Genomic DNA, 20,197 nt, shown 5'->3' with positions numbered 1-20,197 from the left:
ATATATTTAAAAAACCCTAAATATATTTCTTCCCACATAATTTACATCTGACTAGCTAACTCAATTTTCTGCTTTCTAAATCTAGAATGCACAGGCATCTGGGAAAATTTCTCCATATTCCCAGGTGGCTTGATTTAAAAGAAGACCGTTAAGGATGAATGAGTGGACACACTGAGGAGACCTGTAGAGAAGCTTTGCTTTATTACATCAATGGCAGTGAAAAGCACAACTTTAAATTTGAAGAGCCTATTCAGGGCCTGGTCCAAGAAGCCTACTGGCAGAAATGAGGGGCAGGGGAGTCCCTCTCAGCAGCAGAGACTCATCTTCAAAGTAAGGCACCACGACACATCCATTTGTTTTCTCTGGTCTGTCCCTCTTTTTTAAAATTGTTATTTTTTTTTTTTTGCAATACTAAGTATTAAACCCAGGGTTTATTAGGTGTTAGGAAGTGCTCTACCACTAAGCTACAACCTCAATCCTTTTTATTTTATTTTGACACAAGGTTTTGCTAAGTTAGCCTTAAACTTGCAATCCTCCTGCCTCAGCCTCCTGGGTAGCTAGGATTATAGGTGTGCACCACTGTGCCTAGCTCTGTTTTTTTCCTTTTGAGCTCAATGAATCAGAGGGTGTGTCTTGGTCATGTGTGGTATGCAAGACGTGCTCAATACATGATTATTCTCAATAATGAAAAATTGCTAAGTTTAGACTGAAGCTTAGCAGGGTGGATTTTTATATAAAGCAACTATTCAAATGTGGAATACTGCCATCAGGTGGTCAGTCCTTCATGGAGACTGACTCTTGTAAGGCCAACGGGTGCCTCAAAGGTCCGGTGTAGACATGGAGCCTATGAAGGATGAAGCAGCCTACAGAAAACTCCCCACTGTGCCAGCCTCTCCTTGGTCATGATTTCCAATGCATTAATCCTTAATGCTCACCTGGCAATGTTACAGATGAGAAAACCGAGAAAAGCTCAGAGACTCAGCAGCTGCTCAAGGTCAAATAAGAAGTAAGTGGTAGTCAGCTGTGGTGGTGCACACCTGTAATCTCAGCAATTTGAGAGGCTGAGGCAGGATGATTGCAAGTTGAGGCCAGCCTCAGCAATTTAGCAAGGCCCCAAGCAACTCAGTGAGACCTTGTCTCAAAGTCAAAAATATAAAGGTCTGGGAATGTGGCTCAGTGGTTAAGCACCTCTGGGTTCAATGCCCAGTACAAAAAAGAAGAAGAAGAAGAAAAAAAGCAGTGGCCACAGAGATGATTCCAAAGGCAACGAGCTGTCCTTAAACCCAACAGCATCCTCCTACCACTCAGCCACTCAGCTATTCTAAAGTTCCAAAGAAAGAATGGACATTTAGGGATAAGTTTATATTCTAGAGGTAGACAAAGCAAAATTTATTTTACTTACATCCTAGCTCCAAACTTACATGTCTTAAAACATCTCCATAAAAACCAAAAAAGTTCTCTAAATAGAAGAATAAAGGGCCCATTCTTTGCTCTATTTTAATTGTAAGATAGAGGCTAGATGCAGCAAATACTTATGTTAAAATAAATAGGAAATTGACATTAAGGGGAAATTTAGAAGTTGTTATTGAAGGGGAAATAGCTGATGTAGAAATCCTTGGAAAATTTATGTGTAGAAGTTTACTACACTAAATAAATAGGGGAGACACACAGAGGAATGAACCACGGCAGGTTTTTTTTTCTATCTACATAGTTGTTTTATTTCTGTATCTATTGCAATCTGAGTCCAGTGCCTTTTTCAGAGTGGGGCAAATACAGAGAGATACAATTAAAAAAGTATAATAATTCATCAAAGTAAACTGATTAGTAAAATGCTCCTAGTTTGTTGGGGAGATGATAAATTGAAATAATTTTTATGGAGATAAGTTTGTCAAAATCTATTGAGTTCATATTATGCATCCATAACGTTTGGTCCAATAATTCTACTTCCTAGACACGTTTTAGGGGAATAAGAAAAGGCACATATAAAGAGGGATACATAAGAATATTCACTGAAAATCCTTTTGAAGGTCCAATTTAAAATAGTAGAAAATTAGAAAAAAACTCAAACATTTAGAAATGGGGGACTGGTTCAATTACAGTAGCTATACAATAGCTTATTTTTTACTAAAAACCATGCATTAAAGACTTTTAATACTATAGAAATGTTTACAACATGTAAGTGAAAAAAGCAGGTTATCAAATTATGCCTGCATTATGACTTATATCCTTAAAATATCTAAAAGTAGTATAACCCCTATGTGCAGAGTATGTTTGAGAAGCAAAAAAAAATTTAGAAAGTGTGGCTAAATAATCTCAAATTATTATCTTTTAGTGAAGAGATTTTGGGCCTAGTTTTCTGAATTTTTCATATTTTTTATAATAGTGTATTACTTTTTGACTAGAAAAAATGAACATTCTTCAAAAATAATCCTCCATATGAAAATGAAACCCAGTATCATTCTTCTCATCTATTTTCTTACACAATATATCAAGTTTACTATGAATGCAAATAGATTCTGGGGTGGCTAGAAACCCAGAAATGAAATCACTGAAAGATTAATGGAAGGAACTAGGAATTTTTAGTCTGGAGAAGTGGAAGGGCTCTCCAAATGGCCACAGGCTGCCGTGCAAGCAGGGTCACTCAGATTCTGTAAAGGACAAGTGGGCGCCGGCAGCTCTTTGGAAACCTCCGGAACCCTTGAGCTGTATGAGAAACAGATGAGCGAGTCTGGACACGGGGAGAATTTCTGACCAAGGAATCAGACAAGAAACTGAGTGACCTTGGTAGGAAGGCTGCAGAGCATCCGCGTGCTGGCAGGGAGCTGACCAAAACGACCGCCAACACCTCCCAGCACAACACTGCCAGTTAATATTTGGGTTGGGAGGCTTGGAAAGGGGGCGATATGCAGGCAGAATTGGGATGAGCTCCTCTGGACTCAGCAGTCTGAGTTGGTGGATGCCTTTCTGTGTGTTTCCCTGTGGGTGCAGCCTCCCAGGTGGCTAAGCTGGGGCCCCTTACTGTCTACCCCTGAGACCCAGGGCCCAGTTAGCTCCTCCCAAGAGCTCAATGTTTACACCAAAGGCTCTCTATCTGGGGGCATCCTGGGGCTAAGAGGCAGCAGTTGTGTGCCGCCAGGAGCCCTGAATCCACCAGATGACAAACCTCTGCATGACAGTCTCCAGGACCATCTCTGAGGGTGGGCCCAAGGCTGCATTCACAGGTTGTCCTTTCTTTCTGAATAACAAATCACTGATGTGGATTATGTGGTGAAGAGAGGGACAGAATTAAATGGCCCTTCTCATCTCCTTCCCCCTTGCCTTTTCCCCACCCCAACGTATACTCTTTAATTTTGCTTAGTGTTTTTCCTTCAAAAATAAAAATAAAAACTTATTTTTTATTGTTATGTATATTTGTACATAAGACTTGCCATCGTGACCATTTTTAAACTCCCTTCAGTGGCACTAGGTGCACTTCCTGTGTGGCCCTCACCACCCATCTCCAGAATCTCTTCCTTGTATAAACCCTATTTTTGCCTGTGACAGATAAACTCAGTCTAATACTGGTTTTCCTTGAATATAGGTCACTGCTGGACTCACAGTGAACTTTATATGCCTTTGAGTTTTTCATGGACACCTGACACTTAGGAGGCTGAGGGAACCAGGCTACTGGAGAGAGGGACAGGGTCTAAAATGTTTTTAGTTATTAAAAAGCAGGGGAGGTGCTACCTTTTGCTGAATGTCTGTTATTTGCCAGACACTCACAAAACATGAAAGGTGTGATGTAATTATTCCCTATAATTAGTATTTCATTATTTAATCATACACAGTGCTAAGGAGAGTTAAGTTCATTTTTTTTCTCACACCCACTTCTCAGTCTTAAAGTTTCAGTCCTCAGATGAGGAGACAGAGCATATAATAATCAATCTCTGGCCCATTTTTTTTTTCAAAGTCAGAAATCAGCCTTGGGACTCTGAGCTGGTGATTTGTCTTTGCATGGTTTGGGGATATCCTGTGACATACAGCTCCTGCCCACTAGCTTAGTGGCTTGGCCTGAGGCTGTCTGCCACTGACACACTCACCCTTTCACTCCACTCGGTGAGGAACCAGCTCTTTGCACAGGGTCCCATGTCACAGTTCTCGATGTCATTTGGCCGGAGCTTCATGTTGCATTCCTCATCATCGACCACATCCCCAATGTTGCTCACACACTTCACATCTCGGGTCCTCTGTCCCACTCCACAGGGCACTGAGCACTAAAACACAGTAAGCTTACATCAGTGGCATGTGTCCTCACTCTTCTGTCACCCATGTCATGAATGGATAACTGTGGTGAGGTCCCCAGTGTTGCTAGGTCCCCCTGGGGGCCCTAGAAAATTTCACGACTCTTTTCTTTAAGACCTTCTTAGAGGAAATCTTGCCTACTTTGTTCTGATGGCTCTCAGTTTTTCCATCTATAAAATGGGAGAATTGGCTGTGCTAGTTTGTCTACCTCACTCCACCACGATACATGGGTCAGGTGAGGTCAACAGGCACAGGGCTCCCATGGGCTCACCCATGAAGTTGGCTGTGGGTGATGCACACCAGCCTGAACTCTACTGAGCTCTTGGTACATCCCAGGACCTGCAAACACAGCTAACCAGCACCCTGGGGATGGGTTTCCTCCTGGGGAGCTGAGGGTTATCTTGTCTCAGGTCCTGGTGGGAGGAGGTGGGAGAGTGGTGGTGGGTCCTGGAGATGGGGGTCTGCAGCAGGCTGCCCTGCCCCATACCGAGGTCCAGTCAGTCCGGATCTGCCACTCGCTGCAGATCTTGAGTTGACAGGTGCTGGTGGTCTCAGGCTTCTCCAGGTGCTGGCAGCGGTAGGGCTGCACAGTCAGGCTTCGGTTGGCGTACACCTGGCGGCACAGAACCTGGCGGTGCTGCATGCCCAAGCCACAGGTTTTGCTGCATTCAGACCACTCCCCGATGTCCCAGCTGGCTCCAAAAAGAGGTGGGGTGGGCCGGGGGTAGAGAGAGAGAGAGAGACTTCAGAGGGAAGTGTGAGCCCAGCCCATTCATAATCATCAGAATCCCTGGGGGACCCTCCTCCTGGATCATTGGTTGCAAATCTGACTAAGGTCATCTGACTCATAATGGAAGCAAATTTTGTTTGACACGCTATTTACCAGTGACCAGGGCCCAGATTCTATATGAAGTTATAGAATACTGAGAAGGTACAAAGGATTTCTATCTAGTAAACAAGGTAAAACAGAACCCAACCACTCCAAAGGGGACTTTAATTACACTGGGGAACATAACCTGGTTTAGAACTAAGAGACCTCCCTCCAGCAGCCCTTCCTTTGCAAGGTCTCCACATCCCTTTTACATATCCTCCTCTGTCCTCTCAACTCAGTGATTAGTTGCATGTGACATCAGCACATGCTCATTATGCATTTGGATGAGAGTATTATTTTTATTACTCAGAGAATTAGGTTTTGACCTTTTAGGGTCTTTCCCCCGGTTCTTTTAGAAGTGTCTAACCAGTCTAAGACCTCTCTTGAGACACTTTTTCTGAATTTTCCAGGTCCACTCTCAGTACTTTCTCTCTGTACTCAGCTCCCTGACAGCACTGTGATGGCACCAGGTTCCCATTCTTTGCTTCCATCTGTTTTCCTTACCAGGCTAAACCCCAGTTGCCCCAATTTCCCAAAGGGTGGGCTTTCTTGCTCAGTGTGCCACTTGCTAAAGGCCAGTAGCTCCCAGGTTTCTCCAGAAAGACAGGTAGGCTTGCTAAACACACCACAAAGCAAGCACAGTCCAAGTCTGGTGTTTGTAAATCCGACTTAGACTAGTTTAATAACTAGATTTTTATCTGCTATTAAGGTCTCATGCACACCAACCAGAAGTGACCCGACAATAGGTGACCTAGACAGAAGCCTCTTACAAGGCTGGGCAAGGGAAGAGATTGCAGGGCTCCTCCTCTGGAGTTGGCTTCATGCTGGAGTCACAGAAGCTCTCTGGAACCTCTTCGTGAGTGTTTCTGTGCACACAGCGGAAAACAGGGTACTGTGATCCTGTAAGGACAAGGAGAGCGCCAAGGTCAGCCTCACACACTTGAAGCTGGGCTCCGGGATGGTGCACAGGTCTTGAGGTGCCAGTGAAAGGAGGACCATCCCCACAGGCTCTCCTTCACCAGTGTGTCGATATGCACTTATTCACAGGACTTTGTTAGTGACTGTGGGCGTGCAAAGGAGAGTCCCACACAGCTCCTGCCTCGCAGAGTTTCTACTCTATTTGTGGACATGGTTTGAATATATTCAAAGGTAGATAAAAGCAATTTTCACAATGGTTTGAAATAACAAAAAAGAACTTACTAGGTTGGGAGTGACTATAGAATGAACACAAATAGTTACTTTCTAAGGTTCTCTGGAAGCATCCAAGAGAAAGTGTCCTGGAGGGGTGAAGCCATGTTTCAGAGAGAAAGGGCTGGGCTTGGGTAGTTTATATGCACCTGTATTGGGGGAGGGGCTGCCCAGGTGGTTAATCTGGAATAAAAGTACCTGCTTGACAAACTGACTTTCTAGACCAGGTACACATGTGTGGCAAGTTGAAGCAAAGCAGGAAGAAGATTCAAGATTCAAGAATAGCTGCTGTCTCCCTTTGTAACATATTTCTATATTACTCTAACAATGTCCGAATCCAGTGGTAATTCTGTTTCAGGTATGTCTGCTTCGCATGAAGACAGTGGGCTACTCAGGGACAGGACTAGTTCTTATTCATCTCAGCAACTCCAGGACCTAGGAAAGTAGCAGGTGCTTATAGAAGCTTATAGAATAAATATTTATAAAAGGTTGTGATAGTTTGGATCTGGAATATGCCCAAAGCCTTGTGTATTCAAGGTCTGGTACTCAATTGCAGCAATATTTAGAGGTGGGTGTTTGAGACATGATTGGATAGCGAGGGCTGTAACCTAATTGGTGGATTAAACCACTGATGGAGTCATAATTCGATGGTATTATTGGGAGGTAGTGAATACTGGAGGAAGTCAAACCTAGTTGAAAGGAGTAGGTCCTTGGGGGTGTGCCCTTGGGGGCTATATTTTGTGTGTCCCCTGCCCCCCACACCCTGACATAAGCTTCCTGGCTGTCATGAGCTGAGCCGCTTTCCTCTGCCATGCCCTTCTGCCATGATATCCTACTTCACCTCAGGCCCAAAGCAATGGAGCTGGTTGACTGTGGACTGAAACCTCTGAAACCATGAGCCAAAAATAAATCTTTCCACTTTTAAGTTGTTTTTCTCAGGCATTTGTCACAGTGATAAAAACCTGACTAACACAGAGGTATTATACTTGTTTTTGGTATTTTGCTAAAAAAAACTGTCTCATGGTTTTGTTTTAGAAACATAGCCAAGTTTCACTGGCTTAGTTAGGATAAAACTATTTTGAACAACAAGCCAGAATTTGATCAGTGAAATTTCCAGCTCTCAATTCAGTTCTGTCTTCCTCTCTGCTGCCACCTGCTGACAGCACTGGGATACTACTAGTGGAATTTTAAGAAGAGAGAATACTGTCTGAATCAAGCTTCTGAGGATGCTTCTTCACAAACAGCTGTCCTCCTCCAGTCCGGGGTGGTGCACAATTCCTGCCGGGAACAACACTATAGTTTATTCTAAAACAACTTATTTCTGTTGCTAAGTTGCCAGGCACTTATATTTTCTAGAGCTATGACCTACATGTCTTGATATGACATCAGCCATGCAAGTGTCTCAGATATCCTTCAAACTGATTTTGTATGACAGATTGAGCCAGAGGATAGGTAGTTCTCATAAGAAATTTGACAGTTTGTAAGACAGTTTTGAATCTGAAGCGATCATTTGTTTAAATGACTCTGGTAGTAAGATTTTACAGTGTAGCTATAACTTGAGACCATTATTTAAAATAACGTTCCAATTAGGCCCAATTATTAGCTCAGTAAAAAGCAGTACTGACTGTAAAATTAATGGGAAGCAAAAACTTTTGAGGAATTAAATTTTGCTCAACTACGTATCTCCTTCCATTAAACAGAAGAGATTTCTAATTAAATTCAACAAACATTAAGCATATTGTGCTGAGTTAAAAAGAAGAACAAGACTTAGCTCCCAGCTTGCAGTGCACCCATTTAGGACCCAGCTATTAAGGGCTTAAGTAAAGATCTTATTTAGCCTATTCCTTTCCCTCTAGACCATGTGGGTTTAACTTTTCCACTTATAAGTTTGTGGACTGGAAAGCAAAAATCACTACCCCAACCACTTGGCACTCACATAGGGGGAAATCTAATATTTTTAGCTAAAAGGATACAGGATACCATAGGAATGCTCTTGCTTGGAAGGATGGGTCCTGCTTGGGGGCGTTTGGCAGGTGGCCACTGCTTGCCTTCCCCCACAATTTTATTGCATTTATGTGCATTGTCCATTGTCCATGGTCCAGCTCCATGGAAATGAACCAAAGAAATGAAATCAGAGGCTCTTTGTCTCTCTAATGGTGAGGAAATACTGGACCTACAATTCTTGACTCCAGCAACTGCAATGGTTTCTTTCTTTAGTTCAATTTTTACATCCACAGAAAGGGAGATTGTCACTCAGAAGGGCACCTGACCACCTCACATTGTCCAAGATTACAATCCAATGATTCCTATCATTGCCCGTAAGCAAGGACAGGGTTTGAGGGCAGGTGCTGGCTAGACTTCGGGCAGAAGAACAAATGTGGGATTGGTTGGTCTGGCTGGTATGTGGAAATGCTGATCAAAATAGAAGTGTGTTATGTCAGAATTGGGAATTGTACCTCAGGTTATTAGTTTATAATAAATGGGGTTAGTGAATTCAAGGGATGGGGTGGAGGTCAGTGAGATATTATGGAGAGATGGATGTAAGATGGATCAAGTAAGAGGTTAATAACTCTAGGACCTGCAGGAATCAACTGAGCCATGCCAGGACTTTGACAGAGGTCCGGGTAGTTGAGTATGGGCTACTCTTGGCTACCACCCTAAAAGGCTAATACCATGATTGGCATGCTGCTGCTGAAACATTTACAAAAAGGGAAATGTAAATGTGGGAGACACAGACATGTGTGGCTGGCTCCTCCAGGGAGGATGGGCAAGAGTGTGGGAGAGGGTTTATAAGGCACAGATGATGAGATCGCAAGAGGTATGGATTTGGGTTGTGCAGAAAAGGGTTGGACAGTGCTGGCACTCATAGAATTTCTTGGTCACAACACACTTGATAATTCTGCTGATGACTGTTCTATGCATCCACATTGTTTCCCTGGCCTTGCACATCTGGTGACATCACTTTAAAGGGAGCAGGGAGAGGCACCCATGGGCTGCTGGCATTTGTCACATGAAAGAAAAAGAGAGCTAGGACTATAAGAAAAGGGAAGGGTAGGGAAAGAAACACCCCAATTTTTGGTTCATTCCCAATGTACCTCTGCATTATCTCTTTGGCTTCCAAACCAGTACTGTTTATCAGGGAAAAGAAGAGGGTAGGAATGTCACCTCAGATACTCATGAGTGGCAGATGCCAAGTGTGGGTGTGAACATGTGCAAGTGGGTGTGTACAGCCTAAATATTTAAAATGGGTATGGATGTCAAATTCCAGATCTCACAATCTAGAAGACAGTGTGAATCCACAATGTCAAGGAGAATGCTACCTTAAAGATTACACAGAGTCATATGGAAACATAGAGACAAAGACTATTCTTTTTTTGTGTGTGTGTTTGGTGCTGGGGATTGAACCCAGGGCTTTGTGCACGCAAGGCAAACTCTCTACCAACTGAGCTATATCCCCAGCCCCAGATAATTTTTGAATATATGAATCCACGTTTTTTATGTTACTGATAGCACATGGGTAAAGGCAGGAATAGAAGTGTGTGTCTAGAATATAATAAAGATATAAAAGCTGTTCTTGTATCTTTTCTAATAGCTCATACAGCCCACATTTGAAATATAATGATCTATTCACTTATCCTAGACACATTTGAGATTGGCTGCTGTGCTACGGTACCAGGTGCAGAGGCTACAAACTGCATACTCATGGAGCCAGCCCAGCCAGGCAGGGTGGGGACAGAGATGTGTCGAACTGCTGGGAGTCCCAGATGAAGAAGTGCCTATTTGCATCTTGCAGAATCAGGAAAGCTTCACAGAGGAGGTGGCATCTGAGGTAGGTAGGTCTTGGAGTAGGAATAGGAGTTTGCTGGTTCGCTACCAGAGGATAAGAGGGAGAGTTTTTACCTCAGTGTGGATCACACATCCAGGGTAGGTTAGGGGCCAAAATAACTGGAAACTTTGGATATTAGGTCTCTCCATCATGTCAAGTATAGAATAGAGAAAGGCCTGCTGAATGGCTACCTAGACGAGTGATCAGCATCCATCCAGTTACTGCTGGACACATAGAGTATGGAGAATGTGTTGGCCAAGGGTACATACTTTATTCTTATCTCATTATGTCCAAAAATGCAATGCCTTATGATGGCTGGGTGGGGTGGAAGAGAAACTTCTATCTATGCCACCCTTGATATGTTACCACATGATGAGCTGGACCCAGTGGTGCACGCCTGTAATCCCAGTGGCTCGGGAGGCTGAGACAGGAGAATTGTGAGTTCAAAGCCAACCTCAGCAATGGTGAGGTGCTAAGCAACTCAGTGAGACCCTGTCTCTAAATAAAATACAAAATAGGGCTGGGGATGTGGCTCAGTGGTCAAGTAACCCTGAGTTCAATCCCCGGTATCAAAAAACAAAACAAAAAAATCCCACAACCCCCCCCCCCCAAACCCCAAATGATGATAATTTTCATCCTTTTAATGACTTTCTCTCATTTTCACCTAGTTCTGAGTGTATCTGGTTCCTTTTCACAGGCATCACACCACTATACAGATGGCAGAATATTTTGGAAATAATACATTTTGATCTTGGGTTCCTATGTTAATTACATTACATACAACTTATCTCTATAAATATCATGGCCAGAGTCTCATTAAAATGATTTTGGCCTTAATGCAGAATTACTCCTAGCTTTCTACCTCTCTCAAGACACATTCTAGAGGCATTTTCCCTCATAAACGTGATTTTCCCTCATAAAGCTTACAGAAGAAGTCGGGTTCAACGAATTGCCAGTCCACATTCTTTGCACATGTATCAAGCATGAGCACAATAAAATTGGAATAAAACCTTGTAAATTAATACTCTAGTTACCAAGTCTTTATGGAATTTCAGAGATTCTGGGCAGGAAGAGCTCTAGCTCCCAGAAGAACCCAAGACTTAAATTTTATTCTCAAAGCCACTAAGTCAAAGCTTTAAAAGCAATTGTGAGAGATTTTTCTATGTTCGAATTATGTCAAGATTTCCAAATTTCACACTCTTAGAGTCAAGTCTCTTGAAGAAAAGAAAAGAAAAAAAAATCCCAAAACAATATGTTGGGTGTATCACATAGTGACACAGGTTGTAGGAAATCCTGGGGGGACACAGCCTTTTTGTTTCTATAATAACCTCCCTTCAGACAACAGCCATTTCAGGGACAACAATAGAATTTTAGTACAAATGAGAGGCTATTATTATATATCTGAAGGAAATGATAACTACACAGCTTATAGATGTATTCTTGTAACGAGGATCAAAGTTACCTTGAAGCAGAAGCACAGTTCATTTCCTATCAAGGGGACAATGTCTCATAAGGAGTTTTTGGATATCATGTTCCACACCTATCCTAACTTTGGAGCTTCCAAGGAAATGGGATGCTGGGTTCATGTTCAGGCCTCATGTTGGCCCCTTGACACAGTCATGCTTTGAGCCTGTCAAAACTCTGCTTTATTGAAATGACACCAAAACTCCATCCATCTCCCAAATCCTATAACTTCCTTTTGTTTGGAGAGACAGGCCATGCTTCTTCAGGTTTCTAGTCTCCTTTCTTGCAATAAGTTAATAAACCTGACTTTGCTGGGTACAGGTTTGCCCCTTGGAGGTCCTATCTGACTAAGTTAGGCTAATGGATGAATCTGGAATTAAGATTTTTACTGGGAGAGTATGGAAAGGAAACCATGAGTATAAAAGCCAGCTAATTAACACCTCAAGCCCTCAAAGTATGTTTTACTCTCCTAAAATCATTAGATTTGAGAATGAGTTTAAAATGGCATTTGTGTAAAATCTTCTACAACCTTGACTTGTATATCAATTTTAGACCTGATATGTGCATTCTGTAATTACTGTGAATATATATATATATATGCCCAGAAAAGGCTTAACTCAGCAGCCTGGGTTGCTCAAACCCTGCACATTGCATAGAAAGGTTTGTCCTCACGGCTGGCCCTGAATCAGCTACTGGGAGATGACCTTAGAGTCCTTGGAAAATTCTGCCTGGTGAGAGTTTTTCTATGCCTGAGATCTTGGGCCATGTCTATGGATTTGTCAGGATAATTTGTGCCGACAATGTGATTTATAGCGACTGTCTGTTTTTTTATGCCTCAAGCCTTGGTACACTATATTGGTTTGACCTTGGGGGTACTAAAGGTTGTGTAGCTAATGCCAACCATGTGGGAGCTACATGCCTATGTGACTAATGCCCAATAAAAGCCCTGGACACTGAAACTTGGGTGAGCATCTCTGGTCAGCAGTACTCAGAGTGTGTTGTCACACATCACTGTGGGAAAAATAAAGGGTATCCCTGTGTGGCTCTATCAGGTATCCTTGAGGAGGGGACACCTGGAAACTGGCCCTTGGTTTCTCCGGGACTGTGTCCATATGCTGTTTCTCTTTGCTGATTCTAAACTGTATCCTTTTATTGTTATAAAGTGTAAACATGAGCACAACAGCCTTTCTGAATCTTGTAAGTCCTTGTAGTAGATCACCGAGCCCAAGGGTCATCTTGGGGACCTCTAACCCTGCCTGCTGTGCCAATGAACCATTTCACAGGTAGGTCACGGAAGTGAGGATTTGCCACACATCCTGAGACATACTTCCTTGTTTGGGTTCTGCAGGGACACCCTGTCCCACAGGCAGGCTCACCTTTCCCACAGGTTGTTGAGCACTCTGTTGTCCCCAGCTGCTTCCAGTTGTGATCCCGGCTTCTTCGTGGGGGCTGTGGCACTGGTGGTACCAAGTTGTCTGGTCGATGGGAAGAAAATCTATCTGGATGCCTGATCGGGAAGGTCTGCACCGATTCTGAGGTGAAGATTTCAGACGCCTCCCCGTGCAAGTCTTCCTTCTCCCCGTTCTTCTCTTTCTCTTCTCCATCTTCCTGGCTTCTACCTTCTTCATCCAGCTGGCCATTGAGGGGTTCGCCTAGGAGAGGCCAGTGCACACACAGAGAAGGAAGATCATTTTGGACACTGAGTTGAAAGAGGAAATTGCTTCAACGTTAGAAATTACGTGGCATGAGATCATTTCTAATCTGCAACACTTAAGTATAGGATATTTAAAATAAGCAGATGCTATCTTTCTTAATATTCAAAATACGAATTAAAAATCAATAAGAAAAAAGATGAACATCCCAATAGGAAAAGTACACAAGAGCCATGGAGAGGCAGTTTCCATCAAAAGACATGCAAACAGCCAAAAGCCATACAAAAATGTTCACTTCACTCCTAACGAAAGAACTACACCTGAAAACAAGAAAAACATCAATAGCTCCATTTACCTAATGATAAGGATCAGAAACTCGGAGTTTCTGATCAACCCCAGAGTCCCAAATCCCTGGCTGAAGGTGCATGAAAATACTTAAATTCACTGTCTATGAGCCTGCAAATAGATGCCAATTTTTAGAGGGTGATTTGGCTCTAGCTATCCAAAATTTAAATTCACATATACCCTTTGACCTAGTGATTCAGCTCCTAAAGTCTTTGTCAGACAAAGATTCTCATTCTTTGATGTAAAGCTGAACATACAAGTATGATTATTAATATGGTTATTATTTGAAATGGCAAAACAGTAGAACAGACTTCAATGTTCATGGAGAATAGTGATAAAAATATATTATGCTGCAACTGTGAAATGGAATAATATGTGAATTTTCTTTTTAAAAGAATGCAGCACATACGTGTTCTGACATGGAGATATTGTCTGTGATATGTTGTTTGATGAACAAAAAAGGCATAGAATTCAGTTTGTATACATACACACACACACACACACACACACATATGGCAGGTCACTTTTGGGATGTTAATTTGTGTTTGGTGGCCTTTCTTTGTCTCCCCCCTTCCTCCCCTAGTCTGAAAGGGGAGCCATGCCCTTAGATATATTTTTTTTTTTTTTGCTTTGGTTTTTGCAGGAGAGAAAATAAAGCTGCTTGAAATTGATGGCTCTCCTTTAGCACAGTACAAGGCTGGGCTCTCAGGGAGGGCAAAGTGGAAGTTCTGTCAGTTAAGGATGATGATGATGATGATGACGAGGAGGAGGAGGAGGAGGAGAAGAGGGAGGGAGGGAACAGGGAGGGGGCTTTTTCGAATGTAGGAAAAGTAGGAACCTGAGGTCTTGGGTTTCCTGAGCACCATGGACCCTTCCATGCATCAGGAAGAGTAACCCAGGAGGAGGCCACATCTGGAGTAGGGTTGGGGGACTGGCTGTCAGCCTCAAGGGCATCCTTGTCCCCAACAGAGGCTGGAAGTGGCAGAGCCCCAACCCACAGTTCCCATGAGGCTGCCCTCAACCTACAGTTTTCAATGGAATTGGCATAAATAGACCTTCAGAGGGTCCAGCCAGTGCTCTGGCTCTTCTGAGATTCTGGGATCTTTCCTCATATCGAGAGAGAGAGAGAGAGAGAGAGAGAGAGAGAGAGAGAGAGAGAGAGAGCGCCCATACTGACATACTGAATTTTCTACCAGTTTCAAAGAAGGTTAACATTGGATTTAAATTGAGTGATGGAAAATAACATTCTGTGATATTCCTTGTACATTTGAGATTGTAGACAAAGATTCAGATTGTCTGCAAACATGTTTGTGTATGCATATAAAGGGGTGAGGCAGAGTCCCTTCAAATTGTTCTGAGAGATTCCCTCTGGGAAGGGGATGGGGCTGGAGGCTGTTGCTTTTTTTTTTTTTAAATAATTTTAGTTTTTAGAGTGGTTTAAGGTTCAAAGCAAAACTGAGCAGAGGATGCAGAATTCCATATGTCCGCTGTCCCCACATGTGCATAGCCTCTTTCACTATGAACATCCTGATGGCATATTATATCTATCTATGGTTTTGGACAAAAGCATAATGACATGCATGGGCCATTATAGTGTCACACAGGATAGGTTCACTGCCCTGAAATCCTCGGCTCTTCTGGTCATTCTTCTCTCCTCCTACCCCTGGCAACCAGATATTTTAAATTTTTTCCTTAATTCTGACTTTTCTAGAATGTCACAGAATTGGAATCAGTAAGCATATAGCCTTTTCAGATTCACTTAGTAATATGTATTTTAGGTTCCGCCATATCTCTTGTGTTTTCTTTCTTTTTTTTTTGTACTGGGGATTGAACTCTGGGGGTGCTTTACCACTGAGATACATCCCCAGTCCCTCAGTTTTTAAATTTTTAAACACAGTTTCTCACTAAGTTGCTGAGGCTGGCCTCAAATTTGCAATCTTCCTATCTCAGCCTTCTGAGTCACTAGGATTATAGGTGTATGCCATTGTACCTGGTTCTCCATGTCTCTTGGTGGCTTGGAACCTGATTTATTTTCACCACGGAGTGCTATTCCACTATTGGATGTGCCACTGTTTATATATTCACCTACTGAAGGACATCTTGGTTGCTCCCAAGTTTTGGTAATTACATGGGAGCTGTTTTGACTTTATATATTTCCATTTTGATTGAATATTGTTCAAGCATGTATCATTTTAGTATAAAATAAGAAGGCATATTCTAGAGTTACTATAAAGCACAGTTAAAAATATAGGGCTTTCTCCACCCCTTTACCAGTGCTTTTTTACTTTGTTGGTTTTAAACAAACCACTTTGTGGTTTAAAAATTTATGTGCAGATTAGGCAAACAGAATGAAGATCAAGACATATGGATATAAATGATACTCTGTAGATTGTTACTAGACAAAAAAAACATTTAAAAATCTTTTTAGTATCTTGTTTGAAAGAAAAATGAATTCATTCAATCTCCACTCATATCTCCAGAAAGACTACTTTTGAATTCAGTTTTTCTTTTCCCCTTTATTATTTAGACTGAGAGTTTGTTCAGAGAAGTTACCGACTTGCCTGAGGGTGTATAGAAAGAAAGTGGCAGAGCTGGATTTAGACTCTGGCCTCCTGATTGTTGACATGGAGGATGGAGCCTGGTCCATTTGTCCTCTTTCCTCTGTCACCTTTTACAACTGCTCCCTTCTGGCCTGCTCTGCTCTAAGAAGCTCATCTCAGAATCCCCTACTATCCATTTGCTGAGGTCCATTAGGCCTGTTATCAATCATCATGATCCTATTTGACTTCAGTCTATCCAACTGTCCCTAAAAATCAGCAACAGATCTCAGAAATCCCAGTATTTTGCCATCTGTGCTTGATTTCTCAGACTGTGTTTTGCTCCTGGAAATAGCATCAAATTTTGTGTGGGTGTTGTGCTGACTTGAGGTTTGGGCAACACCCCTGTTCCATGTGCTGACCCACCACATACCCTCTCTAGGCAGCCAGGTGGCTCCTCCCTAGACTGTGGCAATCAGAGAGCTTAGTTTTCCAAACTGTAGCCCATAGAAGGATGGATGGGCCAGGTCTGGCACCTGTTCCTTCTCTTCCTAGGACAGGTACTGGACCAGGTAACCTTCAGGCAGGATAATAGCACAGGATGGTCACACAGGCCAATCTGAGGTCACTGCTCAGGCATGGAACCTGGACAAATAACTCAGTCTCCTGAAGCTTCCATTCCTTTGCTCTTAAATTGAGGCTAATGATAGCAGCTGCCTCTGAGCTCTATTGGGAGACCTCATAGCCTGGACCCAGCGCATGTGAGAGATCAGTCTTTGGCATTTCCAGTCTCCTTCTGGGTGGTGGGCTCACTCATCACCTGGTGGGGCCATGTCTGCAGAGAGCAGCACCATACCCAGCACCACCATCCTGTCTACCAGCAGCATCCCTAGGAAGCAGCAGGGTGGATCATTTGGTGTGAGCCTTGTGATCCTGTTTTAATAGGTCAACTGTTATTAACAGAAGCATCAGAGGACCAAGAGAAATGGCATGTGGAAGACAGGTAATCCACCCTGCCCCCATACAGGACCACGGCCTAATTCTTGGAACCTGTGATATATGTTACTTCATATGGCAAAAGAGACTTTGAGGATATGATTAAAGATTTTGAGATGGAGAGATTATCTGGTATTATCTGGGAGGGGGCTATCTAATCTTAAAGGTCCTTGAAAAGGAAAGAGCCAGGAGGATGAGACTTAGAGGAGATGTGATGGTGGAAGAGTCAGAGAGATCTGAAGGTGCCACTGTCTGGTTTGGAGGTGGAGGAAGGGGCCAGGAACCAAGGAAGGCAGGGGCTCTTCAGGCTGCACAAGCCAAGGGAATGGGTTCTCCCCTGGAGCATCCAGAGTGAGTCTGGCCCTGGCCCTGCTGACACCTTGACTCTGGCCCAGTGAAATCCTTTTCAGACTTCTGACCTCTGAAACTGTAATACAGTAAATTTGTCTCATCCTGAGTCACTAAGTTGGAGGTAATTTGCTATAGCTGCCATGGAAAATTAATGTGAGACATCTCAAAATGCTGGACTAGAAAGGCAGACCTGGATGTTCACCTTGTTTTTGAATCAAGTGAACAAAATGGTCTTATCAGTAAGGCTTACACCAGTGGTGAATCATGCTGCGATAGTAAGGCCCACTGACTTTGAAACGTGGGATCATGTTTTTCTATGTGTTGACAAAGAGAGCAAGAGACAGAGAGAGGAGGCAAGAAGAGGAGAGGCCTTTAAAAGGAAGTGTCCCAGTGCTTGGTAAAACAAGGGATTTTACCTGGTCTCCTGTGAGGTGGCACCTGTGGGCTGATGGCGTTGGTTCCCATGATGACATACTCATAGTGGACTCCTGGGTTGGGTTGCTGGTGTATCATCTGATGGCAGAAAAGTCAGTGTCACTGCTGTGGCACACATGTGTGTCCCCTTTCCTGCTGACCTGGGTTACAATAGTACGAGTGGTGTATTGCCACATGAGAAGGTTCATTCACATCTAGTAATGTTAGTGACCCTGTGGCAGATGAAACCAAGCTATTTCCAGAGGGCTTCTCATCATTTGAAGAACGAAGAACTTGATTCTTGAGCAGATCAGAAGCAAACTAGGCTGAGAGTCAAGATTTTATAAATACCACATAGGAAGCAGAACCTTTCTGTTGGCTGCCAGCCATTCTAGGCCATGGCTTTGCATTTGCTCCATGCTCCCTATATGTTCCACATAGATAAATATGTCTCCGCTGCAGGAGAACCTGTTTGAACACTAGGTGGTGAGACATACAAACAAGGATGAAACCTCCTTGGTAGAGCAGACCTGGAGCATTAAGTTTCTTTAAAGTCCTCTACTTGGTCAGAGAGACTAGCTCAATCTATCCCTTGTTGGCTTTCTGCACCCCACCCCTTTTTCATTTATGGAAAGTTCTAGAATCACAAAGAGATGGGATCAGAAAAATGGTTCATAAGGGAAGTAAGTCTTCTTGGGTCATATTCTTTCAGGAACCAGTGACAAAGAGACAGGACAGCAAGCAGGAAGCTACTGGAAGTCAGCCCTAGAAGAGTATCTGGGATGGAAACACAACGTCTGTGAGCAGGGCCTGTGGAGTAAGCACAAAGTCCTAATGCCCGTTGCTGTCACCAGGGGAGGCAGGGCTTGGGCTCAATGAAGCAACAGAATGAGGATTTACAGTATTTGAGCCAAGCAAGGAGACGCTGCCATGTTTGATGAAGTGGCTGTCTATCTGGCCATCTGTGATCTAGAGCAAGTCTCTGAATCCAACAGTTTTTGATTTCTTCATCTGGAGAAAAGAGGAGGTGAGAGTCACAGTTGGTTTCTTAGGTCCTGTGTTCCTATGGTACTGCTGACTGGCTCCAGAACCGGTGTGGGGAGTGTGAGGGGGTGGGGGGGTCCTGTGCCTGTCCTTCCTGTTTATGTCATCATGCCATCATCTCTCACCCCCTGCCTCCTTGTGGAGTGGGTCTCCATCCCATCAGTCACCCAGAGGTAGGCAGACATGAAAAGCACTGGGTTTCCTACACCACGCACCCATCCCAACTCATGGGTGTTGTGTGGGAATGTGGTAGTGAGCACAGAGCCCTGAAGGACACAGTTGTGTGACTGTGGGTTCCTGCTCTCTACCCTATCCCCGTCACCTACACACTCTGTTACTGCCCCCATTCCTCTCGTGCCTCTTCTGCCAGTCCAAGCCTTGTCCTGTTTATGAAATTATTGTTGGCCGCCTTTCCAAGACCACCCACAGCAGGCCTTTCACAACCCCAGTCTCTGATACCGTTTCAAATTTAACCAGAGTGAACCCACCAAGTGGATAGCTTAAAAAAAAAAAAAACACCCAAATTGACTGTAACAAGGCATTCTTTGTAATTTCTAGTCCACTACATAGACCCAAGAGGAATGGACACAGAGCTGTAGAGTTGAAGAAATAATCACAATGCAATTAATTATATTTCTAAAACTCTGACACAGCAAATGTTATGTAGACCAGCAAGGCTTTGGGGACAGAGTATGTATATTTATTGGTGAGCTCATTCTTTCTTTTCTTTTTTTTTTTTTTGTGAGCTCATTCTTTTTATCCAAACATAATTTTAAGCTTTTATTTCTGGTCACCCTTTATTTCCTGATCTTTTCAGGAGACTGGATTCTAGTTGTTTCTTTTTAAAAAACAGGGACTTTTAAAACTGTTTGGCAACTTGATATTCTAGTTTTAAATAAAGTAGATCACAGTTCTCCTTTGTGAAGCGGGGAACTTCTAGTAAACCTCAAGGCTGTTGCTCTAAGCTTTATCGTTTCATCTGGAGGGGTCTGGAGCGCTGGATTCTTCATTTGCTTTAGCAGAGTTTGAAGAGGGCTGGGAGCTGGGAGTGGTCTTGCATTTGACATTTGCTTTCTTTTGCCGTGAAAAGAAAACATGCCAAATTAGCATTAGGAGGGAAGTGCCTGGAGGAGATCCAGTGCTCATGAAATAAAGGATATGTTTGCCTCTGATTTGGTTCAACAAGTAAAATTGGTTTTACTGGGTCAATAAACTCAAGAGTACCAAG

At 43.1% G+C, this 20,197-nt stretch overlaps 1 protein-coding gene across 1 annotated transcript in view; it reads right to left on the bottom strand.

Moving 5' to 3' along the window:
- Thsd4 (thrombospondin type 1 domain containing 4) overlaps window positions 1-20,197 on the bottom strand; it is a 223,060-nt gene that overhangs the window by 12,604 nt on the left and 190,259 nt on the right. Inside the window, exons 4-8 of the mRNA XM_027926033.2 lie at window positions 17,928-18,024; window positions 13,007-13,282; window positions 5,923-6,052; window positions 4,769-4,973; window positions 4,080-4,253 (exon numbers count right to left, since the gene is read on the bottom strand). Coding sequence (XP_027781834.2) covers window positions 4,080-4,253; window positions 4,769-4,973; window positions 5,923-6,052; window positions 13,007-13,282; window positions 17,928-18,024 — 882 coding nt within the window. The remainder of the gene's footprint in view (window positions 1-4,079; window positions 4,254-4,768; window positions 4,974-5,922; window positions 6,053-13,006; window positions 13,283-17,927; window positions 18,025-20,197) is intronic.

The sequence above is a fragment of the Marmota flaviventris genome, chromosome 2, assembly GCF_047511675.1.
Source record: "Marmota flaviventris isolate mMarFla1 chromosome 2, mMarFla1.hap1, whole genome shotgun sequence".
NCBI classification, from domain to species: Eukaryota; Metazoa; Chordata; class Mammalia; order Rodentia; family Sciuridae; genus Marmota; species Marmota flaviventris.
This window is presented reverse-complemented; position numbering and strand designations above follow the sequence as displayed.